The sequence below is a fragment of the Gopherus evgoodei genome, chromosome 9 (genome assembly GCF_007399415.2).
Source record: "Gopherus evgoodei ecotype Sinaloan lineage chromosome 9, rGopEvg1_v1.p, whole genome shotgun sequence".
Classification (NCBI taxonomy): Eukaryota; Metazoa; Chordata; order Testudines; family Testudinidae; genus Gopherus; species Gopherus evgoodei.
In genome coordinates this window covers 3515173-3541783 of record NC_044330.1, presented here as the reverse complement: position 1 = coordinate 3541783, position 26611 = coordinate 3515173, and the positions used below count along the sequence as shown (strand labels likewise).

Genomic DNA, 26611 nt, shown 5'->3' with positions numbered 1-26611 from the left:
ACTTTGCAGTGCATTGTTGTTTGTGATATTTAGGGCCAAGTCCAACACCCTCTGACTTCAATGAACTTTGATTGGACCCTTGGGCCCCTATTAACATTAATTCCTGACACACCTTGGTGAAAAGTCACCTCCAGGGCTTAATTTTTTGGTTGCTGTCAAGTATTAGAAAAACATAGAATGGGTCAGACCAGTGTCTCTCAATCATTTCAAGTTGGCAGCCTCTTATTCAATGTCAAAAAGCTCTGCATCTCCTTTACATTTCCTATAAAAGAGTAAAAAACATGCATCCACGACAATGGCAAGCCTGACTAACTTATTTTGTGGGTTTGGAAAGTTTGACAGAAAATACTTGATCCTGAAGGGTCAGGGCATCAGGAGAGTGGGGGAGCCAGATTTTCTTCGCCTCAGATTACCATGGAATTTTCAAGATCTCATGACTTCCTCTTCCCCATTGCCCCTGAGTTGAGAAACGCTACATTCAACTGAATTATTTATTTTATTTGCATTTAAGATAAAAGAGGCCGGTCTATGGCTCTAGGTGCTCCAACATAATTATACAGAAATACAATGAGATGAAAGGTCACCAGCATTAAAATCAGCAGCTCCACAGGAGCTCAGTCAGCCAGTCACCTACTCTCTTCATCATCTAGGCAGAGTGCCCTCAGCCTTCTCCAGCAGCCCTGTCAAATAGGGGTCTTTTGCAGCATGCCCAGAAAGTCACCAGATTTGGGCTATGATTTAGTTGGTGATTGGTTGATTTAGTTGGGATTGGTCCTGCTTTGAGCAGGGGGTTGGACTGGATGACCTCCTGAGGTCCCTTCCAACCCTGATAGTCTATGATTCTATGATTTTATGTTGGATCTGTGGGTGTGGGGGGGGAGGTTTTGGAGCCTACTGGGTGAAGACTCTGCCAGCTGTTCCCACTCTTTCATAACATGGGGATCTAGCTTAAGCTGCCTGGCTGACTGGGGCTGTGGTAAGGTGACCTGGCAAGAGAGGTGGTCCCTAGATAGGCTGGTGCCAGAGCACTTAGGGCTTTATAAACTTTAAATTCCACCCGGAAACCAATGCCAACCCCAGAGCACAGGTGTCACGTGCTCCCAGCAAGATGCTCTGCTCCATAAGCAAGTTTCTGTGTCCTGTGCCAGCTTCACTCTCTGAATGGCTTTAAGATGTAGCAGCCCCATGTAGAGCACATTGCATCAGCTAATCGTAAGGTCACAAAAGCAGTGATAACAATGGTACACTCCACATCCGAAAGAAAGGCTACAGCTTTGGAACCAGACGTGGCTGGGAAGAAAGTTATTTTGCAACAGTCATTTTCAGTTGTGTGGTTTATATCAGTTCTGCCACATTTTGCTGTCCTCCTTGCCTGGAGAGGGAGTTATACTTTTTTTCACAGCTGGTGAAAATATTGTCCATTTCTTCTTTTATAATCATCCTCATATGGGCAGATAGTGAGCCAGTAGTTTTAGTTCTGGGGCTACCAAGTTTTCAGAACACTTTTGCAAACCAAACACATAAGAAGAACTACTTATAAAATTTTGTCTTGTTACCTACTGCATTTTGGTAGGGTTATTGCAAAATCAAAGCAACAACAGTGACAAAAAGATTCTCTATTGGTCAGCTTCTTTTGTCAAATAAACAAGGGGTCTGCAAATGTTCATACAATGGCTTCTCCACAAGCAGGAATTTTATGCTTTTTAAAGATTGGAACAAAGAGTACTTTGCATTGTATGAAGCATTCTGCAAATGGAAGAAGGAGGACAGGCAATAAAGAAGATGACAGACTCATATTTGCCTGGTATTTCAGGCAACTAAATGGGCACCATGGCTTTGCCTATAAAAAATGGCCCTCTGCTTTCACAGCCGGTCTCTGCTGCTGTTACGATAATGAAGATAACAGTTCATACCACTGAAAGACCTAAGTCCCTATGACGGATGTACAAAACAGCCTGCCTTTCTATAGACACCTAATTTCATTTACAACAGCAATAACCAGCTAATAAAAATGCACTATTTGTATTTTTTCTCTCTAAAGTACATATTGCCCTTCTACATTCATTCCTGTAGTCCCATGAATTACTGTTGTTTAGAGACTTTCCAGGACATCATGTTTTCTCTATTATTGGTTGCAATACTAAGAGCTCAGAGGAAAGGTAATGATACCAAAGATTATTCCTCTCCCAGGAATGTCTCTGATTCTTTTTTTTTAAAACCTAGACCTTTAATTACAACCTAATCAGCTCGATCCAAGCAATAAATATAACAAATGTGAGGCAAGAGTGTGTGTGTGTGAGTGAGAGGGAGAGAAAGGTTTAGGGCAAGGATCAGTGGAAAATCTTTAGAAATGATGTAAGTGAAAGCAAAGGCAGGGATTGGAGTTTGGAGCCTACAGCAGAGACTATAAAAACTCTGAAAGAAAGCTGAGCATTAGGGATAAGTTAGGGTGGGAGATCCTAGCAAGATCCATCAAAGTTGGGGTTGCTTGTATCCAAGGCAAGGTAAGATAAGCGAGGAACTGGGCTGTGTGTGTGGTGGGCGACGGGTGTCTGGGATTTTTGTGTGTGTCTGCTGCTTTGTTTACAGAAACTCTTTCAATATTTGCTTTCTTTGTTAAGCATATGAACACTGAACATTTTGAAATTAACAAGCAAGCACAAAATACACACATGCACATGTCTGATGGGAAAAGTGCAATTCCTCCTGGCATTTTGGGGTACAACAGTAAGAAGCACATCTCCTGGTAATTTGGGTACTGGAAATGAACTAATAATAGAAGACAGAAACATAGTTCCATTAGCTAAGGAGTTAGCATGTAAATAAGAAGTGTCAAACAGTGCATCCCTATTAAAGAGGTTTTTTGCTTTTATGCTTGTGCAGTGCTTAGAAGATGTAAGGTGCTCTCTAGATGCTAGATAATAGTGGTATTTTACTTGTTTTTCCTTGATTTTTCCCATTTGAATGTTATGTTCTACTCAGAATAAATCAAATGCATTTTACGGCTCTAAAGGAATTAAAGAGCCAATCTAGTTAAATAGCTTGATTGATTGCTTTGCTTTAATAAATAATGGATTCTTAGTGACATGTTTACATGGATGTTACCTGTAACATGTTTTAAGGCACAAGATGAAGAAATTAGATCAGGGAAACCTCTTAGCCAGCAAGTTCTTTATTCTTCTCCTTTTGTAAAGCTCCTAAATCTACAGAAGAGCATTAAGGATCAAGGGAAATCCTAATATCAATGATGGGCCAGATTTGGAGTAACTCAGGTTTGCACTGTTGTAACTGAAAACATAGTCTGGCCCAGTGATTGTAATTGCGCTTTCTTTGTACTGGGCTCAAAATCTCACTCTCTCTCTCTCTTTCTGCCTCCATAACTGGGGTCACTTAGTGTGTAAATGTAAAGAACTTTCAAGTCTGCACTCTGGAGGCAGTTGAGGGAACAGGGGGAGTTTTCTTGGGGAGCCAACATGGGCTTTGTTCATTGGGGTTCAAATCTCTGCAGTTCTTAAAACACGGGAGCATGCACTACTGGCTTATTTGGCTGTTCACTTTAGAAGCAGCATCGTCTCTAATGGGTAGAACATAGGGCTGAGAATCAGGAGATTATTCATGTATCAGAGGGGTAGCCGTGTTAGTCTGGATCTGTAAAAGCAGCAAAGAATCCTGTGGCACCTTATAGACTAACAGACGTTTTGGATCATGAGCTTTCGTGGGTGAATACCCACTTCCTCAGATGCATGTAGTGGAAATTTCCAGGAGCAGGTATATATATGCTAGCAAAACGTCTGTTAGTCTATAAGGTGCCACAGGATTCTTTGAGATTGTTCATGACACTGGTGTGAGTTAACAACATCTCAGGACCTCAATTTCCCATCTATATGATGGAGATGACCCTGCTGCCCTTTCTTTGTAGAACACTTTGAAGTCTATGGATTAAAAAAAAAACACTGTGAAATAAATTATCAAGATTATATAAGTGCAAAGTTTTACTGTTTGGAGCAATGGTGCTTATCAATACTCCCAGTAAAATCCTGCCCTGCTGATTTCAGATGGATCTGGATTTGTAAAACTCGAACTTCGTCTAACTGCTAAGTGTATCTCTGAGTTCTAGGACTGTTATTTTACTGAGCAAGTTCAAAACATGCATCAACTGTCTACAGATTGCTTGTAATATGGTTGTAAATCACCTTTATATTCTTCTGAGTTTGCCCAAAGAAATAGATCACCTACAATTTCAACCTACAGTACATCTTCACCCAGATATCAATTTTTTCTTCACCGATAATCAGTTTCGATCTTTGTTCAAAAGGGTAATATATATCTATCATCCATTACATCACAGCTAATATTTGAGCCATTTATCTTACCACTGTAATGACATTCTTCTCTTTTTCAGAGCTGATCTTGAGAGCTTTATCTGTATAATTATGGAAGTATATTTTAACTGGTTGTAATGGGCACTAGACTCTGCTCAAATAACATAGTCTGCACTTATCTGTACACAGAACTTCCACTTATGTCCCTCCATTGTTAAGAAAAGAGAAATTTCCTCTGCACCTGTGAATAAAAACCTAGTCTATATCCCTGTACATTTCACCTCTGTGTATATTTCCTCTTTCTGGTTGTTTTAAAGGTTTGTTTTCTTTATTTTTAAATGCTGAAGGCATGCAAGCCTGTGACACTGAAGAGCTGTTAGTTCTTATCCTGAAGAGCAAACAAAACTTTTTTAAAAAGAAGTCTTAAAATGTCAATGTAACTGTGATTAGATACGTTTAGAAAAGTTGGCCTGCTTATTTGGTAAATATATAAATGATTTAGGAGCTGAGCTTTTGTTGGCATGGATAACAGTCTAATAAAGTTTTGTTTTCCATAGTGCATACCAAGAATGCTATAAAGTTATTTCAATTATCTTGCTTAGCAAAGGTGGAAATCGGTGCTTCTCATTAATGGCTCTTTTCTTGTGTGTTGTAAAAAATCTGCTTATTTAGCACTTTTTCCTAGGTGGATTTTGTCAGTCATTTGTGGCTGATACATTTGGTGTCCAAGCATGATTGCATTCAGACAAAGTGCTTTTCATTTGCTGTTATTAAATGTTTGTTTGTGGTGGGTGATAGTCAGGTACAGATTGTTCTTAGCTTTGCAAGCTGTCCAAATTGTGTAACTCCTGCTAATTCCCAGGAAAACGTTCCTAGAATATCCCGCATGGACTATTTGGGCTGTACAAAATATTCAAATGAGCAAACAGTGACCATCCCTGATTATCCTCTTCCTACTGCTTTTGCATCTGTGTAACTCCATGGACTGCAGCTGAGTGACTACTGATTTATGCCGGTGCGAGTGCAGATGTTCACACGGGGGTGAGAGGGTCTAGTCTCCTCTTAAAAACTCCTCTTAAAAATACATCCTGTAGCAGTGATGAGAATTTGACATTCTGAGATTTAGCCCTTACTCACATGAGTAGCCCTACCGAAGTAAAGCGGCTTCTCCCATTTGAATAACTGGAGGATCAGGCTCTTTACACAGGCAAGTCCCCTAGAGAAGAGAAGCAAAGAGAATGCCTGTTGCTATTATAGGAAAGCGGGAACTGAGCCTTCCAGCCCAGGGAGACTGACACTTTCGAGCTCCACTTAAGCTAGTGCACTAAAAATAACAGGGCTTGTATTCAGGTGGATAGCTGGTGCCACAAAATCCAGGCTGCTATTTCTAGTGTGATGATAAACTTCCAGTTGAAGTCTATGAGCAACCAGCCAGAGCAACCATCTACATGTACGTGTTCTCACCACATCTCCTTCTTTCCAAAGTTTAAAAGCAAGAAAATGTTTAAGCACAATTTAACATAGATCAAAATAGCAGGGAAATAATTGCCAAGATGGCAAGATAACACAGGCGATAAGGATAAAGCATTGGCAAAACTGTGTGGTTAGAGTGAAGATATACATCAAAGTCAAGATTTTCAAAAGTGATTAATGATTTTGGGTGCTCATCTTCAGACACCTTGAAGGAGCCTGATTTTCAGAAATTGCTGAGTACTCGCCCTCTGAAAATGAAGCCCCCCAGATGGACCCCCAACATCACTCATCACTTTTGGATTCTTGGCCAAAGTTCATCCACTTTAAATATGAGATTTGGAAAATCCTAGTAGATTTAAGTAGATGAAGCCTGCCATGAGCTATTTCTCTACATTCTCAGGAGTCTGAACAGTCATTGCACTAACCAGATTAATAGTAAAAGGGAATTTGGAATGATCATAGAGAAAGCTAATTCTGACTGCATCATATATATAATAAAAGAATTGATGTGGATTTCCAAAACTTAAAGATCAAAACTTACTTCAGCAAATGCATTATTAACAACAGAGAGTATCTGGCTTTAACTGTTTATAATTTATGGAATGCATTTTCCAGTGAGTCCCATACTTCAATGTCTTTTTATAATGGATTGCTTTCTGCAGTGTGTCGTATCTCATCTGTGGGATGAGAACAGAAGAGCAATGCTTAGCTATTTGTGTGCTGGATTCAGCCGCGGTATTTTTCCCCTTCATCATACATTTTCATGGTATTACTGAGAATTCCACTTGCATTTAAGCAAGGCTTCCCAGAACTTTCTGAAATCACTGACATTTCTGATATGGGAGTATCTTGGCTTTTATGGTAATGAATGCACTTGAGGGCACAGTCCTACTTCAACAGAAATCCATGTGAGTTTGCCTATTGACCTCAATGGGAGCAGGATTTTTCCCAGGTCCTCCAGTGCATCTGTTAGTAGCTCATATCCTTGTTTCAGATAAAATACTCTGCCATCTGCATCTTAACAACAATGAGTAAGACCTTCAGTGGAGAGACTCACAAAATGATACATTTAACTAGCACAGGTAGTAACAGACCACTTTTGATGGCACCTAAATAATTGCAAGATAGTACAATAAGAACATAACATAAGAACATAAGAATGGCCGTACCAGGTCAGACCAAAGGTCCATCTAGCCCAGTATCCTGTCTACCGACAGTGGCCAATGCCAGGTGCCCCAGAGTGAATGAACAGAACAGGCAGTGATCAAGTGATCTTTCTCCTGCCATCCATCTCCACCTCTGACAAACAGAGGCTAGGGACACCATTCCTTACCCATCCTGGCTAATAGCCATTAATGGACTTAACCACCATGAACCAATGAGCTGGTTGCTGAGCGTGCACACCACTGCCCTCTACAGGATGAAATTACAATTGCTAAGGATGATGTCAGAGGCCCTGTGTGACTAACGGTAATGGAGATTCTCCTTTACCTCTAATAGTAGAGGCCTATGCTTCTAGAGCGGGAAGATCTGAGTTTTCATGCTGTTGCCATGAAGAACCTAATGTCTATGATGCGCAATATGTGACAGTCCGTGACCCTGATCCTTCCTTTGAACACCATACACGCACATCCCAGCAAAGCCCCATTGACTTCAGGGGCCTGCCTGCTCCTGTTCACTGCAAGAGTAAAGTCTAAATTTCTGGAGGAGTGCGGAGCTGTTACAATGTTGCTATTAAAATTTGCGTGAGAGAGTAATCAATGCACAATGGCAGGAGAGTGAAAGATTGTGCTGCAGTGTATGAAGTCTTGCCTCAGTTCTGTTGCTAACTGTCAAGCAGGAAAAATAAACCCCTTGTGATTTATGCTCAGAGTAGTCTTCAGAGTGGTGTGAAATATGATTGTTTGAATCGGAAAGAACAATGATGGCTGTTCACATTTTTGATAGGGAATGGTTTTGAACTCTGCGATGAATTACACTGTCTGGTTTTTGCTCAGCCATCTTGGCTTGGGGATGTCATTTCGCTTTTATTAAAAGAAAAAGGAAAAACATATCTGCAGAGCCCTCGGGTCTGATGTTAGGGAGTTACCATGTTGTGGATGGTCAAGAGCTCTACTTTGGTTTGGCCTTCTGTTGGAAAGGCGCTTCGAATGGTATGTGCAGAGGTTGCTGCCATTTATCCTGTCTTGATATGGCAGAAAAATTTTCTTTCTTTTATCTGTTTTAATTGGAACGCCAACAAAGATGCTGAATTACACCAGGAATTTAAGCTTTGCTGCGTTTTGAGTTAAAATATGGGTCAAAACTTCAAACATGCAATTTTATCTGTTATTTCAGATAGCACAGATTCTGAGACATGCATTCACATGGAGTAGCACCTTACCTCCTCATGTAGACCCAGTGAATTCAGTGGGAGTATTTGTCAAGTAAGGGCTACTCAGCATGAGTAAAGCTATTGGAATCTAGCCCACAACAAGAAGGACAAATCCTGCCAGGAGCTGTGTTGCAGTCATAAGTTTACTCAGAGCAGTTCAGATCTAACTTCACATCTCTTTTGGAGTAGGGAGGTAGAACAGTAGATTTCAGCCCCTACCTGAGATTAAGTTTGAGTCACGATTCAAGTAGAAGGGGGACAGACATCTACAAAATCCAAATGACAAAGGAACTGAGTGGAATTGTTCAGGCAACATCGGAATATACAATAGATGAACAACAGAAGAAAGCGAAGTAACTAGTGTAAATAGCTAAACTCCGGGAATATGGTTAAAAGTGGTGGGTCAAATTAATGTCTGACATACACAAATGTAACACCCCTGACTGTGGCAAGTTCAGCTGATGCCATCATCAATGGCTTTGACTTTGCTTTCAGTGGCAAAAATGATTTAGGGCAAAATCACTCACAGAAGGGAAAATCCTGCTTCCTTCTCCCACCTCAGTGGGCCCAAAATTCAGGGGAACTAATATCCTTCTCTGCGGCAGGAGAGGACAGCATTTAGGGGAGCACCACACTCGTTGTCCTCATACAGAAGGGTTCAGAAGCCAGGGCTGAGGAGTGGTGGGGTTAAGATGGTCTCAGGCTGGCCTTGATTTTGCTCCCATTTAAGTCAATGAGACCGTATTTTTGCAACTGATTTCAATGAGAGCAGAAGCAGGACCTTAGTCCCTACAATTTCCTCTCCTTCTAATTTTGCCAGAGTTAAGTTCCAGCTGGTTAATCAAATGTCTTTTGTGATGCAGGTGCCATAGTGTTTATTTTTATTAGTGCACCAGATGCCATTTTTAGCTCTTTGGTCTCTGTGATGAATGAATACCAGCGCAGACATTAAACCATATGAAACGGGTGCATTTAACCTCACCATTTATTTTTACTTCCCCATATCCAAATAATCAGGATGTGGTTCTCTGCAAGGTGATAGATGGCGGCTTTTCCTTTCATTGCACAGCCAAGTACAAAAATACACATTATAAAGCACACAACGGGGAGGCGGGGACCATGGTCCACATGCTCAACTGCTGTAAATTGGTGTAGCTCTGTTGGCTTCTGGATCACTGCTCAGAATGAGTGGACACATCAGACTCACCTTATTCATTCCTTTGTCTCTCTCCTTTAACTCCTCTGGAGTTATTCTGGTTTATATCAGTCATTTCCTAAACCTTATGGGCAAAAGAAAAGGGTATGAAACCAGATAACAAAAGCACATGTAAAAATAATTAAAATTAACACCATTTTTATACCTTCCTCTACAGCGTCTGCTACTAGCAAATGTCAGTACAAAGATAATAGCCAAGGTGGCTTGTTATTCTGATCACTCAAGGAAAAACCCATGTGAGAAGCAAAGAAATTAGGGTGACCAGATGTCATGATTTTATAGGCACAGTCCCAATTTTTGGGTCTTTTCCTTTTATAGGCTCCTATTACCCCTCACCCCCTGTCCCGAATTTTCACACTTGCTGTCTGGTCATCCTAAGAGAAACGAACACATGTGTTATAGCTGGACTTTGAAACCAGGAGTCCAAGTACTTTGCTTCATCTCTCTTGTAGTGTGGGAAACAAGAGCAAAGTCAAACATTTCTGCTGGGTATATTCTGCCCGATCTCGTGAGAGATCTGTGAAAGTGAGGATAAAACAACTCTTGTACATCATCAGAATGTATTTACACAGCCAGCTCCAGCAGGAGAGTCAACAGAGAGTGGCAGAGTCCGAGCTGAATTATGCTCTCTGGGGCTGAGCATGGAAAGAAGATTAATAAGCAGATTAGCAGATTTCTTCTGGGGCTGGAGGCCCCAACCCAACTCCCATTCAAATCAATGGCAAGATTTCCAGCCAGGATGGTGTGAGCTGGGTCGGCTCCTAAGGAAGGCAGAATTGGGCACCAAGCTATAAGTCAGGGGCTGCTCCTGGCTCTGCTGAGTGACCTGGGCAAGTCATCATTCCCCTCTATTTGGCACTGGTGAGGCCTCCTCTGTTTTGGGCCCCACACTACAAGAAGGATGTGGAAAAATTGGAAAGAATCCGGCGGAGGGCAAAAAAAATGATCAGGAAGCTGAAGCACATGCCTTATGAGGAGAGACTGAGGGAACTGGGATTGTTTAGTCTGCAGAAGAGAAGAATGAGGGGGGATTTGATAGCAGCCTTCAACTACCTGAAAGGGGGTTCCACAGAGGATGGATCTAGACTGTTCTCAGTGGTGGCAGATGACAGAATGAGGAGCAATGGTCTCAAGTTGCAGTGGGGGAAGTCTAGGTTGGATATTAGGAAAAACTATTTCACTAGAAGGGTGGTGAAGCACTAGAATGGGTTCCCTGGGGAGGTGATGGAATCTCCATCCATAGAGGTTTTTAAGGCCCAGCTTGACAAAGCCCTGGCTGAGATAATTTAGTTGGGGATTGGTCCTGCTTTGAGCAGCAAGTTGAACTAGATGACCTCCTGAGGTCCCTTCCAACCCTGAGATTCTATGACTCTATGATTCTAAGTCATTTCCCCTCCATGTCTCTGGTCTGTTTGGGGTGGCTCATCCTTGTCCTTGTAACTGTTCATTGCTGCCCTTGTCACGTGCCCTTCCTCCTCTGTGCATGTCAGTGGGGAGTGATTCAATAGGTTGTTGTGCTTTGCAGATGCTGCAGGTTCGGTTTGGGGTGGTGCACTCTGTCCTGGCGCTTTCTCTGCTGCGGTGGCACACCGGCACTGCTGTCCTTGCTGAGGCAGCTCCACAGGTAAGAGACTATTCCTGACACTGCCGCAGGCACCTTCCCTTCCTAGGGAGCTGGAAGCCAGGGACAGCTGGAGAGACAGGTATCTCCTTAGGACGGGGATGAGGGGGCAGCGGGCTCTAAGGGCAGGGTTCGAGTTACACTGTGACGATACCGTGTGCAGAGCGTAACGGGTGGCAGAGAGCTGCACTGCCCCAGGAGCAGAAGAGAGGATGACGTGTGAACCAGAGTCACAGTGTGTCCCCCACCACTCACTCACTATGGGGAGGAAGAGTAGGGTACTTCATCCCACTCCATGGAGTAACTTCCCCCCTCCTCTCTTTGCACCAGCTATTCTGGCCAGGGATTAGGGGGAAGGATGCAAGCCTGGCACCATCCGTGACCACTTATTCACAGTGGGGAGTATTGGATGGCGATCTGAGGAAGATGGGGACCTGTTTATCAAGAGACAAACAGGTGAAATTCATCAAATAAAAGTTGTGACAATTTACCCAGCTCCATGGAGACTGAGTAGAGTAAACGGGCAAATACCTTGCTCAAATGATGGATTCCCTGACATCTTTCCAGGAGCCCAAGGATTGCACCACGCTGTTCTTTAGCAGGTGCAGCCTGTGCAGGCCAAAGAGCCACATATCATCCTGCTTATTTATTTGAGTGGACTTCAGCTGGATCAAGAAGGAGCATTGGATGGAGACCTATCGTCCTGCCATGCTTCACCTGCCCATGAAAGCTGTGGGATTCTGTGGGCCACACCATAAAACGTGAATGGGGCACATCTGACCCAGAGGCCACACTTTGGGCACTCTTTAGTGGAGAAATTAAAATACACTAGGGCTGGAAGGGAAATGTTTTTATTTTCCATAGAAAACCAAATTTTTAGTACAAAAATCAAAAACTGAAAAAATGAGAGCCAAAACCCAACAGATATTGATTCAGACATGGCACCCCAGTGTATCAGGGGAATTGTAGTTTGAGTGCCACTGGCTATCAGTCTCTTCTGTAGGCTGGACTCCCTGGTTGGACTACATTTCCCATGATGCATCATGATCTGCCCTCTTGCTGTGCCACTGCAATGCAACATGGGAGCTGCAGTATAGTCGGAAAACCAGCACAGAGGAGAATAGATTCATGAGACACCCAAACAAATCCCATCAGGGTCTGAAACAGCATTTCTAAATCAATATGTTCTGTTTTGGAGTATTCCTTTCTTTGACAAAGTCGAATTTCTCTGCAGAAAGCTGACCCCTTGATAACAAATTTTTTTCAGTCAAAAAAACAATTTTGATGGAAAAATTGCAACCAGCCCTAAAAGCCATGAGGAGTTTATAATTTTGAACAGATCTCAGCTTCCAAGGATTTTTCCTTAATATCTGGCAAGATCTTCTGTTAAAATGGGCTATATATGAAGGGTTTTAAATGGTGAAAGCTTTCAGGTTTCCTTGAAAGATTTTTAATCTTCCTTAAAGTCTCATCAGACTAGTGTTCACATGTGCAAAAGAGTTTCCTAAATGAACTACTCTTAAACCCTCAAACAAGCTAATAAACGCATCCTACCTGTGATCTATGTGGAGTGCATACAGTTCACATAGCTCTACATGTAGATGGACTTGTAGAATTTCCCTGATGGCTTGTTAAGATAAAGGGAAGCCCATTCGTTCCAGATTACACACTTTACAAATATTGCAGTATAATGCAGCAATTCAGGGGCATCCTTTCTATCCTTAGCAGTGGGTTCTATTTCCTCATCCAATCCATGATCATCCAGCATAATGAGATATTTGTAAACTCCATTTCTTTAATGATTTCTAACTGGCTCCCTGAATACGCACAGCAGAAGCACAAAAGGAAGGAGGTTAGGTAATTCATCTGCATTTTTCAAATATAGGCTGCATGAATGTGGATATTCTTACAGTAACTACAGAAAAAATTCTGCTACTATCTTACCTTTATATCTGAATCTGAATCATTCCTGGGATATCAGACCAAGATGTCCCAGGAACCATGAACAAGACAGCCTGTCATAGTATAATTCCCAATTCTGGACCTTAACGTCCAAAATATGGGTACTAGCATGAATTCCCCTAAGCTTAATTACCAGCTTAGATCTGATAGGCTGCCACCAATCTGGACTTAGAGTAGAGCGCCTGATAGACTCTGGTCTCCCCCAGAAACCTTCCCTGGGGGTCCCAAGACCCAAATTCCTTGAGTCTCACAACAAAGGGAAATAAACCTTTTCCCTTCCCCCTCCCTTCTTCCTCCCAGCTCCTTCCCGCCCTGGGAACACTAGGAGATCACCTGATTCAACTTCTTGAATCACGACCCCGAGAGGAGTGTTACCTTGCCCCTCCCTTTTTCCCCCTCCCCCAGAGGCAATACAGATTCAAGCTGCGTAAATCTAACACAAAGAGAAAAGTTATTCTTCCCTTCTCCCCACCAATTTCCTGGTGAGTACAGACACAATTCCCTTGAACCTTAACTAGGAGAAAAAAATCAAACAGGTCTTAAAAAGCAAAACTTTTAATAAAAAAGAAAGAAAAAATAAAAGGTTTATCTCTGCAATTTAGATGGTAACCAGTACATGGTCTTTTAGCTTATAGAAAATGGATAAACATCCTTATTCAGAAAAAATACAATTTAAACTATTTCCAGCAGACTACACATTTGCAAATACAGAAAAACAATGTAAAAGCCTATTGTCTTTCTACCATTGTACTTACAAATTGGAAACAGAAGATTAGAGAGCCTGGAGATTCTTGTGGTGCCTCTCAGAGCCCAGAGAGAGAACGGACCAAGAACAAAGAACTCACACCCAAAACTCCCTCTACCCAGATTTGAAAGTATCTTGTCTCCTGATTGGTCCTCTGGTCAGATGTTACAGGTCACTGTGTGTTAACCCTTTATAGGTGAAAGAGACATGAACCCTTAGCTATCTGTTTATGACACAGCCTCATCCCCGTCTTTCAGGCTGTTTGCTGGGATGGCTCCCTTGTTGTGTTTCTAACTTCACTCTTTCACAAGGACAAGTCATTGGCCTATCACGCAATCCCTGACCTAGGGGACCAATGGCAGCCTTTCTTCTGGTCCCTATCCTTTGACCTGTATGGCTTGGGTGGCCCTACCAGGAGTTAAAGTTCCCACCAGCATATCTATCAGCCTTCCCACCATGTCAAGGTGCTGTCCTCTGAGAAGGAGACATGTATTGGCTTTGAAATGCTGCCTCCCTTGGAATCGAGCATATTCACACAACAGAATAAAACCAGTGTCTAGGTCAGGAACTGAAGAAGAAGACTGTGTCCAACTGAAAGTGAATGGGGAATTTGAAGTAGGCAGAGAATAATCTCCTACATTATCATTGAGCAAGGGCACTGAGGCTAACATTCTTAATCTGCCAAAAAGTGCCACAGATTCTTTAATGACCAAAAGTGGTCAGGGCGTCAGCTTTACATCTGTTTTTAAAAAGGCTAACCGTGGAGCAATGGTTTTTGCCTCTTACAAAGCAGAGCAAATTGTTTCATTGTCTGTTTTTATGTCTTCGGTATTGACAGGCCAATCAGTATTTGTCAGCTAACCAATATGCATAAATATAGTCTAGTAAGGGTGTTAACTTTAATGTCATAAGAACAACCATATTGGGTCAGACGAATGGGTCATCCAGCCCAGTACCTTGTCTTCCAATAGTGGCCAATGCCAGGTGTTTCAAAAGTAATGAACAGAACAGGGCAATCATCAAGTGTCCTAAATGAAGTTCAAAAAACATCCTGCCTATCCAAATTCCCTGCAAGTTTCAAGAGGATACCCTGTTCTTTATTTCCTGTCTTAATCTTGCATAAGGCTACCATGCCATGTCCTACCTCTGAATTGGTAGCATTTCAGTGCTAGGTGAAATGATTTTGATGTATTCTTTGCATAACAATTTGTCAAATTTGTAAAGTGATTTGGAATGAAAAATCCTGTATAGGCATGTACTACAGCTGGTCATAAACCAGGGGTCGCTGCTTGTGTAAGGAAAGCCCCTGGCAGGCCAGGCTGGTTTGTTTACCTGTCCTGTCCACAGGTCCAGCTGATCGCAGCTCTCAGTGGCCATGGATTGCTGCTCCGGGCCAATGGGGGTTGCTGGAAGCGGCAGCCAGTACGCCCCTTGGCCTGTGCCACTTCCAGCAGCTCCCATTGGCCTTGAGCAGCGATCCGTGGCCAGTGGGAGCCGCAGTCGGCTGGACCTGTGGATGGGGCAGGTAAACAAACTGGCCCGGCCCGCAAGGGGCTTTTCCTACACAAGCGGCACGTCCTGTTTGAGAAACCCTGTCATAAACCAAAAATCAGTTTCCTGAAAATATCAGAGTTTTGAAGCTGTTTTCATTTCAAAGAGTTTGAAAATAAAATTTTAATTTTCCCTCCAAAATTCATAGAATTATTTAATTGAAATTCAAAAAAAATTGAATACATTATTAAAAATGTTATTGAAATGATTATGGAAAGTTTTTGTTTACCAAAAACTCAGGTTTCACTAAATAAAAAATGTTGATAACCATTTTGAATAACATTTTAGAGCAAGATTTCAGTTAAAAAGTCACTCAATTTTTTGCGAAAAATGAAGAATTTCAACCATGTCAACAACCTGACATTAAAAAAATTCCTCTTGGAAAAGTGGCCAATTTTCAGTAAGAAATCATCTCATTCCAATGATTTACTCCAGCTTTAGTATTTGTCGGTTCTAATGTATTTATGGGCTGTACCAAGCAGTGTGCTCACTGTGCTAATTGAAATTCTTTACCTAAAACAGAAACATTGAGCAAACCCACCCCCTCTTCCTTTGCAGCCCTTTGACTCTTCCATAGTCTTAAGCATGGAAGCACATTCCGCATCCAGTGAAGAGAAGTCAGCCACTGACCTGGCAGCTAAGCTACTGCTTCTTGATGAGCTAGTGTCCCTGGAAAATAACGTGATTGAGACCAAGAAGAAAAGAAGTTTCCCAGGGTTTGGGTCTCCTCTCGACAGGCTTTCTGCTAGTTCGGTAGATCTGAAAGGCAAGCAGAGGTAAGCTGAGTGATCGGATGGTAGAGTGATGACCGCTAAAGAATATTGATAGATAGACCAGATAAAAGCAAGCTACTCATTTTCATTAGCTAGCTAGTTCTGTGGTCGGCTGTGGGTAATTCATTTGTCAGTATATCGAAGTCACTGCAGACTACTCATCTTCTCAATGTTGCTGCAAGATGGACGGTAAATAATGCACTCTGCCGCTGCTTTATCCCTGTAGCCCTAATCAACCTACAAGAGACATCCAGGAAAAGTTATTCCTCCAGCGCATCCTTTTTCATTCATGTTAATGGCCCTTCAGTTTAAAAGGCTCTTTAGGCAGTAAAACTCTTCCAGGAATATATACTGTCTGGGGTTTAAAAGTGAAGGGGGGTTGGGAGGGAAAAGTTTCCAAGAACAGATGGCTGGTGAAAGGGCATCTTACACAGCAAATCTTGACCGACACTGTAGTGTGCATACAAGTCATGGACAGTACATGATAGGAAGGCATCCTGAGTAAGGTCTTCAAGATCCTGGTCTATTGGTTTCACTGAGACTGGGTCTGAGCAAAGCCCGTACAGTGTACCTATCCTACAATGCACCTGGTAATATTCAGGCCTGATATCTTGACTGTTCACCTAAGAGGAGAAGGGGCTTTATGTCAGAATGAGGCAAGGAGATGAGAACTAAGAAGGCAAAGGAGATGCGTGTGGCTGCTGGGCAAGACTTGCAGGATGTCTGATGTTCATCGGAACGGAAAGTGCTCACTGAGATCGCTCTCTTTCGCCTCCCCTGATATTTGCTGCTGGTGACCATCTTTCCTCACCTTTCAGCCCCAAACCAGCAAAGCAATTAGTGACGTGCTTAAAGTTAGGCATTCGCTTAAGTGATTTGCTGGAGAGGGACCGTCGTATGGATGGGTGAACAAAGTTAAGATCAAATAAAACCTGATCCAAGCCTTCACCCAAAACTCACCACAAACCTGGAACTAGAATTTTTACTGAGTTCTGTAAAAGTTTGGCTGACTATGTTTAATTTGGAAGTGAAAAATATTCACTAGAGCTAGCCAACATTGTCCAAAATTGGTTTTTCCAAAGACATTTTTGCAATTAACCAGCTTTAATACTAGCTCTGCACTTACAGGCTCTGGCCAGTAGGGGGTGAAAGGTGAAATGATTTAACCTCAGGCAGGGTTTTTTGCTCTTACAGCTCACTATGATATCAAAATGCGCCCATTTCTGTGAAAAAAAATAACTGCAGTAAATGCGTGGGGTTTTTAAGCAAAATTTGGCTGTTTTGGGGAGCAAAAATGAACCTTTTTTTCAAAAGAAGCTGTGGAAATTCATATTTTAGATATAAAAATATCAATTTGATCTAAATTACAGAGAAAGCAAAATATCTGAAGAAGGGGAGAAGGAAGTTTGAGAAATGGGCCAATATTTCTCATGACATCTGTCAAATCAAAACCAGTTTCATCCAAGTCTAGCTAAACTCAGAAGTGCCAGAGTATCACCAAATATCTCTTTTCATGACATTTCCAGCCCCGGTTTCACCCTCGAGGGTTTCATTGCTCGGAGAAGCAGACAAGCTTTTGGCTCCTGGATGAACCAAATGTTGAAGCCATTTGAATTTCTCTGATCACTACGTTTTACACAGCTACTGTTCTACCCAGCATCCTCGGATCACCCTATACAATGACCACACTAGTGTATAGACCAAGAGAATGCTGTTTGGTCATGTAGACCAAATACAAATGTTTCTTAGTGTATATACTAGGGCACGTGTAAAACAATGCCAGAGTCTCTGCCTTCTCCATGGGATGACAGCCTGCTACTGTAACACCTTTAGCTCAAGGGTGTTTACAGATCCTGAATGTAATGGCTTGAAAAGCTCTCAGACGCTGAAAAAGACTTTACGGCCTGCATTAATACAGTGCCGTGATATACGCTCACACAGAAGAAAATTACAGCAGAGATTGGGTGAAATCCTAGCCCAACTGAAGTCAATGGCAAAGTGGCCATTCACTTTGTCCCGGATTTCACCTATTCTTTGTTAACATTAAGAAGCTTTGGAAAGCATAGACAAAAGCAAGAGAAGACGAGCTTTTAGATGAGATTGAAGTGATGGAGACTCCAGTAAGCGTCACAAAGGCACAAATAATGTTTTTAAACAAAATTCCTTTTGATTTTCCTGCCCAGTATCAAGGCCTGCTTGGCCGACAGGTGAAGATAGATGCACAGAAGCTCTGCAGACAGATGCTCTGCAGGATGGGCTGAAAGTCCCTGTCATTGCTGCAGATGGCCACAAGAGGGATCAGCTCAACCATAAAAGGCCTTAACTTTGTTCCAATGAATCACAGATTCATAAACTTTCAGGTCAGAAGGGACCATTATGATCGTTTAATCTGACCTCCTGCACAATGCAGGCCACAGAATCTCAACCACCCACTCCTGTAACAAACCCCTAACCTATGACCGAGCTACTGAAGTCCTCAAATCATGGTTTAAAGACGTCAAGCTGCAGAGAATCCTCCAGCAAGTGACCCGTGCCCCACGCTGCAGAGGAAGGCGAAAAACCTTTAGGGCCTCCCCCAATCTGCCCTGGAAGAAAATTCCTTCCTGACCCCAAATATGGCGATCAGCTAAACCCTGAGCATGTGGGAAAGACTCACCAGCCAACACCCAGGAAAGAATTCTCTGTAGTAACTCAGATCCCACCCCATCTAACATCCAACCACAGGCCAGTGGGCTATTTACCACTAATAGTCAAAGATCAATTAATTGCCAGAATTAGGCTATCTCATCATACTATCCCCTCCATAAACTTATCAAGGTTAGTCTTGAAGCCAGATATGTCTTTTGCCCCCACTACTCCCCTTGGGAGGCTGTTCCAGAACTTCACTCCTCTAATAGTTAGAAACCTTGGTCTAATTTCAAGTTTAAACTTCCTGATGGTCAGTTTATATCCATTTGTTCTTGTGTCCACATTGGTACTTAGCTTAAATAATCCCTCTCCCTCCCTGGTATTTATCCCTCTGATGTATTTATCGAGCACAATCAGATCTCCCCTAGCCTTCTTTTGGTTAGGCTAAACAAACCTCTCATAAGATAGGTTTTCCCTTCCTCGGATCATCCTAGTAGCCCTTCTCTGAACCTGCTTTTGATGGGAAACATCAGGCCCAAATTAAAGAATTCTGGGACCCTGACCACTATGGAAATTGGGGGGCTCCCCAGATTCCTTACGTACCCAGCCCCACACAGACCCCCTAAATGCCCCCCGCCTCACATCTATCCCAACAACCCTCCATCAGCCCCCATTGATCCCGAGAGCTCCCCCACGCACATCCCAGCAGCCCTGACTTACATCCTGCTGACTGCAGCCCCCAACACTGCAGCCCCACCAGCCACAGCCCCTAGCATCCCCCCTTCCCCACCAACGTCCCATTCCCCAACCCCACTGCCCCCCAGCACTTGCCCCATATCCCTCACACCCACTGCCCCCAGGACCCTCCTGGCCACTCACCGGCACATCCCCACAACTCAGCACTCCACTCTGGGCGACAGTGGCTCCCCCTTATCCCAGCCACCCAGGTCTGCTGGCTCCCATCACCAACCTCTACACTCCCAGGCGTGGCCTGGCCACTCCTCTGACGTGATGGAGGGGCAGCTGGGCCAAATCTGAGTGAGTGCCATTGTGAGCTGGGGCACAGCGTCAGAGCACTACTTGGTTTGGGGGGGTTTTTGGTGGCTGAAGGCTCCTCGGAGATGGGTCCCTCTGCAAGTGCAGTGAGTGCACCTTGGTTAGTCCGGGCCGGGGAGCTATGTGACAGTTTGGGTTTTGAGTTCCAGTTTTACAGTGAATTTAGCAATGCTGAAAGGCAGCAGATTGACAGCTCTGGAAAATTAAGTCCTCCTTATATCCAACCAAACACAGACAGAGAGCAGAACTGCACGCTGCCTGATGCCTCTGATTCTCTCGCAGGGAAAAAAGGTGTGTTCTTAACACAAGTTACCTAATACAAAGTAAAACACTGGTGAAGACCAGGGCAACTGGCAGTTTTCACACGTTTTAGCAGGACCAGTTAAAGACTTTGGGGGATCCTATGGTTTACCTTGATCCACTGACTCTTGTGAAAACTTCAAACTGCCCGATCTTCACTTTTACACTGTAGCTACCTGGAATTAAGGACATGTCGTGTTTCCTAGTGAAGACAAGGCCCAAGAGAGTGAAGAGAGTTCATTTTCCAGTCCTCCAACTCTTTGTAAAGTTTCTCCAAGGACAAAAATTAGGATTAGTCCCCAGGTGGGAATTCACTAGGTGTTTGCAGAAACACCATGGTTTTTATTGCAAAGTGGCGGTGCTTTTATGGGTGAAATGCAAGTTCCTCCACTCTCAAAAATAATGCTCAGTTTTTCATGAAACGTTTTGTTTTTCCTGCCTGCATGGCCATATTGGTCAGGGTGAAAGACACAAGGGAAGGTTTAGCTAGGAATATCTCACCTTTTGGTTCTGTTCATTTAAACCAACAATTGAAATCTCATGCTCATGTTTGCGGCTATTGAGTTGTCTAAACGTTGCATTGCAAACAACCATTTTTAGAAAGGAAACTGGAATACAGCTATTAGGTCTCCTCTATTTCATCCCTTCTACCCCTGCAGGATGCTTCCCCCCTGTACCTTACCTTCTCACCCTCCCCATGATTTGCGGACTCTATTTGAAATGTCCAGAACAATGGATCACCTTCACCACGTGCACTTCATTTCAGAGAGCATCCTGCAAGCTAATGGTTGAAAGCTAGTGAAGTGACTACGCAGAATGATTTAAAAAAAACCCAAGTCACAGCCAGGAAAGCCTTTGCCCCAGGACAGGCAGGGCAAGGGGAGAAGTGACCTTAGACTACTGCTGAACCACCCAGCTTCTGGGCTGCTGAAATGGCCTCTGACGTAAGTTAGAGCAGCCCCCAGAGCTGCCTATGGATTTGACTGCAGCTCAAAGCTCTATGGCTACTCTCCTCCTGCCCCTGGCATTAACCCAACGCTCCTTCTGCACCGGGGGAATTCACCCGCGGCCTGTCGAGGCGCATGTCCTGCCCCATGTGCCGCCACGGTGTTATCTGGGAGGACAGGATCAGCCCCTTAGTGTTTATCACAAGAAAGTAACACACAATACTCGGCACCTAGAGCCCTGCCCACCCTGGGGCTCAGCCCGGACCTGGGCCCCCAGAGCTTGGAGTCGGACCTTGCCTAAGGCATCTGCCCCTCCTTCCAGCCCTCCCCTGGAGCCCGTCTTCTAGGGGAGTGAGGAGCTGAGTTTGAGTTAACCCTTTGTTCACCCTGGCACATAGCCGTGGCTTGCAGTCAGGCTGATTTCCTGGGATTCACCCTCTATTTCCCATCCCATTCCTTTTAGTCACATCCCCTCCCTCTCTTCCCTATGGCCTCCCTCAGTAATTCCTCTCTGGCCTTGATTTTCAAACCCTTTAGGGACTTGGCTCCACCTTCATCTACCGTCCTGCCCCATAACCTTTCTGGGCTTGGTCACCCCGTACGGGGTAGGGGGAGGGAACGTGGTGGAAGAGCTGGGCATCTGCAGAGTTTAGGGAAAGGGCAAGTGGTCTTCATGGGAGCCCCGAATGTAAGGGGCTTCTAGACAGTCAAATGGAGCAGAGCTTGGCTCAGATCCTGCCCTTCGTTTCGAATGAATTAAATTGATGCGGAGAGGAGGTGCTTTCAGTGAGAAGGCCCCCCTGGAGTTATACTTAGTAAGCTACTGGCTGACCGCAGAGCCGAGCTGCTGCTGTTTGAGTTGAGGATGGAGGAACAGGTCTGAGGAGATTTCAAAGGGCCTGGAACTCTGTGGGTTTGAAACGTGACCGCGGATCCAACCCTCTTTCCTCGAAAGGCCTCGGTTTTTACTAACACTGGCCCTGTAACGTTCTCCGCCTCGCCTGCAGGCCAAGGGAACACGCCTGTGGATTCCCCAGGGCTGCCAAAGATGGTTGGAGCAACACGCAGTGCATGCCAGCAAGTGCTACTCCTTGCTAACGGCGCTGGCACGGGTGTGCAGCCAGCAGCCTACCAGTGGGAGGAGAGGCCCGTCAGGGTCAGCAGGAAAGGCTGACAAAGTTGCAACTGTTCACTGGTGGTGTGAGAGAGGCAAGAGGAAGCGGGGAAGGGAGAGTGAGGTCAGAGGAGACAGGGAGAGGGCCTGGGGGAAGCCAGGGGCAGGGCTGGGTACAGGAAGCGAAATTGGTTTCATTTTACAGTCTTGTTTCATGAGCAACATAAAAAGAGGAGGATCGGTTCAGCGCTGCCATGTGGCCCTCTGCGCCACTTGGGCTGGTGCAAAGGGGCCATATGGGAGGCCTCCATCCCCACAGAATGACCCCAGCCTGTGGGCCTACTACAGCAGATACAGAGACCCCTCTCCAGCATCTTTGCTGCAGCCCCTGGTGCAAGGGACACTGGGAGCAGAGGAGGAAGGGGGCAGATCAGGAGTGGGAGGAGGAAGAGGAGAAGAAGGCGTAATGGGAGTGTACTTACCCCAGGTCATGTAGGATGGAACATCAGTTGTGTCAACACAACATCTGTTGCTTCTTTGGCACTAGAAGACGAGTCCATCCTTCTCAATATTTTCCTGCTGGTTACAACATTTGGAAGAACTATTCAGTTTTGCTGTGACACATTGGCAAGGTCGGATTTGCTGCAGTGACTCAGACTGATGGTTCATTGCCTTTGGTGTTTTTATCTCTGACAGTGGACAATGCTGAGTGCTTCAGAGGAAGGTATAAAGCCCCACAAAATACCTGACTGTGCACCGTTGTACTTTGGAGGAGGACAGGCCTGAAAATAAGGTTTCCCAGCCTTTGTAACTTAATATTTGATATTTGCCTTAATAATATCCTGCAGCAATCAGTTCCATGGGTTAATGAAACTTTGCGTAAATACTGTTCCTGTTTACATTTTAAAAATCTTTTTCCTCTTCTTTGAATAGTAGATGAACAACTACCAAATGGGGATAATGGACCAAATTCAGCCTTTCTGTAAACAGCTGTAACTCTATGCTCCCAGCAGTGGTAGTTTTCTTATAGAGGCAGCAGTTTATGAAATGCAAAACAACTTATTTTGAGTAACTGTCCAGAACCTCCATCTTTAACAAGAGAGCTGCCCTGACCAAACCCCATTGCCAAGACAGGTGTGAAACGGAGGAAGCAAAGATGCAAACATTTTTAGGTTACTCCTGTGAAGTATCCTTACCAGTTTTTGCCCTGTTCTTTTGTGCAGGAAAGTGGTGGAGTTGCCCAAGCGACGATTTGGAATTCCTCTCGACCGAATCGGAACGAATCGTCTCACCAGCACCAGAGGTTAGCAGATGGTGCAAGTAAGTCAGGTTCACCAAAGCAATGTTCAGGCTCCTGGGATCCAGTGCTGCTCTCGGTTACAGACCTGCAAGCTCATGTGATGTCAGTGGATTTGGAGGTCAAATCTTTGGAAAGATGACTTCATGTCATCAGGAGGGGGGACCTGGTAACAGTCTTCAAATATGTTAAGGACTGTTATAAAGGGGACTGTGATCAATTGTTCTCCATGTCCACTGGAGATAGGACAAGAAGTAATGGACTTAATCAGTAGCAAGGGAAATGTAGGTTGGATATTAGGAAAAACTTTCTAACTCTAAGGGTAGTTAAGCTCTGGAACAGGCTCCCAAGGGAGGTTGTTTAATCCCTGTCATTGGAGGTTTTTAAGAACAGGTTGAACAAACACCTGTCAGGGGTGATCGAGGTTTACTTGGTCCTGCCTCAGCGCAGAGGGCTGGGTTAGATGTCTTCTTGAGGTCCCTTCCAGCCTGACATTCCTATGATTCTATATAACATTGCTTTAGCTCTGTGTATTTAGCTTTGATGCCAAAAGAAGTTAGGAATTTATAACTCCCACAACAAATCCAATATACCTAACTTTGCTTGTCTTTCATAGACCTTTTTAGAGTATCTTTGTCTGGGGCCTTGAGTTTCTGACTAGGACAATGTAACTTTCACTCCTTTTTTTTTCTGCAGGTGCATCTATGCTGGATGATTGATGCTGTATTCGGAATGTCACAGAGATACGGAAGATGCTTCACCGTGTGTCTCGTCATTGATTAATGATTCAACATTTAAGGAATTGACCTGCTGCAAAATCTATTTCACATTGTATTTTACAAACAGTAACAGATTCAATCCATCAGATCAGAACATTCTCACAGCGACGTTTTGGTCTGACAATAAAAGGGAACAGAAAATGAGTGTATATAATTTCACTGCATGACTATTTTTTTTTAAACTCATACAAGTTTCCTAGCAAGGACTATTAGAATTTTTGAAGAAAAATAAAACTTTTAGAGATGCCAACAGCACTCCACGGAAGGCAGAATTGCTTTGTAAATTTCACTCAAGAGGGTTGGCTTTTCGTTTCATGTGGCTTAAGGGGACAAATCCAGCTTTTATTCAGTCCTTATTCAAGCAAAACTTTTACTGATGTCAGCAGGAGTTTACTGAATAAAGCCTGTGTAAATACCTTAGGATTTAGCCTGATACTTGTAACAATCTTTCTCTCCTGTATCTATGTCATGAATCTTTTCATCTGACAGATGCTGAAACTTGGTGAGGCTGTTACTTCCCTTACACCTCTGAGCTGATTAGTTCCTTTCACTCCTTCTTGTACATACATGGGATGAACTGGAGGTGCCCTCCAAGTAGGAGGTGACACAGCCTCTGAGCCATCTTCATAGAGCACCTGGCTTTAGCTCCCTGAAGTGTTAGGACAAGGAGATTTCACCCTCTCTTCCTTCTCTCACTGCAAAACATGACCAGGGACAGAGATGTGGGTCAATTCCAGTGTTTGGATTTGCATCCAGATCTGATTTTTCCTGGAGCTGGGGGTGTTCAGTGCTGGAATTTGGGTCCAGTCCATTACAAAGAAAGGGGAGTCAGCTGGATAACTCAGATCAGGATCCAAACTCCAAGGGTGATTTGTACCAATCTGTCATCAGGAATAATCATATAGTGTCTCTAGGAAAGGAACTATGTCAGGATGGGACCATAGGAGGCTGGGCCATACCAGGTTCTTTCTTTTAGGTGTTACTGAAGCAAGGCAGCAAGCAGCAATGTGCCACAAAACCCAGTTTTAGCAGGTGGGCTTGGCCTATATGGAGCAGTGAATTAAGCATCCACCCTCTGATCTCATGTACTAGGCAGAGGAGGGAGACTGGCCTCCAGTGGAAAGATGGCTGAGTAAGGAGGAATCCAGACAACTCCCCAAGAGGAACTAATGTTTCCTGACAGTTCCTACCCTCCCTCCCCACTCCGCTCCCCGTGACTGGAACTGAAGCTGGTTGTAAACAAGGAATTTTCACATAAAGCTTTATTTTTGTCAACATTTCTAGTTTAGAAAACTTCTCGATTCTTACAAAGCTGTGGCCTCATAGGATTTCATAGCTGTAGCCTGTCACAAATCTATACTCCAAGGCACTTTGGCCTTCACAGCCGCATAGCTCTGCTGTTTGTTGTATCTGCCTTTGAATGGACCGTGGGATGGCACACACCAATTTTCTCTGTCAGATAGGAAAAGATGGGTTTTGTTGTCAGTTCTCTGCCTTTTTTTTAAAATATATATATATATAGCTATTATCTTTTAACCACTGATGTTGTAGCATAGTCACAAACGATCACAGTCCCAGACTGAATCTCCAATGTTACAGAAAGAAAGAAGGGCTGTGCCTGAGACATGACGAGTCGCCTCATTCATTTACTCCCATTTTTCTGGGGTCTGCCGAAATTTGTGTTGAATTCTGCTTATTTCTTTAAACGTGCAGTCTGAGGGGGACTCTCTCCCGGTTACACACATGGGGAGGCTCAGACTGGAGAAATCCAGAGCTAATGCATTATGTTGGGATGCTAAAACTACGTTACAATAAAATGTACTGCATAACTATTGGCCAGCGTTAGCCCTTTTCTCTGTTCTAACCACAGATGAATATTGCAGTCTACAGGCATGTACAGAAATTTCTCCACCGTGCAGGAGAACATTAAACTTGGGGAAGGACTCCTGGATGTTGGTAATAGCAGGGAACTGGGAGTCAGGCTCCTGGGTTCTCTTCCAAACTGCCACTGGATTGCTTGTTTTACTATGGCCAAATCATGTAGCCTCTCTTTGTCTCAGTTCATCTACCAGTGCTTAACTCGAAAGGGTGTTCTGAGGCTTAAATTTGTTTGCAAAGCACTTTTTAAATCAATGGATGAAAAGTCCTATTTAAATAGGAAGCATTAGGAGGTCTGTGAAAGATCTGTGTTAAAACTGGAGAGAAAAGAGTAAGCCTGGGCACCACTGCAGTTCTCACAGCCGAATCACACTGGCCAAGGTTTTTGTACATAGCATGGAGGTTAGCAAACATGAGGTGATGATACTGTGACATGTACTGTGTAGCAACTTTACCTGTTTTCCTCTGTTCACAAAACCATTCAGAGGCCTTTATGGGGTGTCTGCTAATAAACACAACACAAGTGAACATCTTGTGAAATTATGTTTACATTGTCTTATGTGTGGTCCCTGAGT

General features: G+C 43.8%; 1 protein-coding gene across 1 annotated transcript; it reads left to right on the top strand.

Moving 5' to 3' along the window:
* The first annotated feature begins 2457 nt into the window (after positions 1–2457).
* On the top strand, positions 2458–26473 carry OSTN (osteocrin). Its single transcript, XM_030575553.1, has 5 exons — positions 2458–2504; positions 10911–11009; positions 15823–16040; positions 23306–23402; positions 24076–26473. The coding sequence occupies exons 2-4, from the start codon at positions 10911–10913 to the stop codon at positions 23388–23390; spliced, it is 402 nt and encodes a 133-aa protein (XP_030431413.1). The 5' UTR covers positions 2458–2504; the 3' UTR covers positions 23391–23402; positions 24076–26473.
* Positions 26474–26611: the final 138 nt, after the last annotated feature.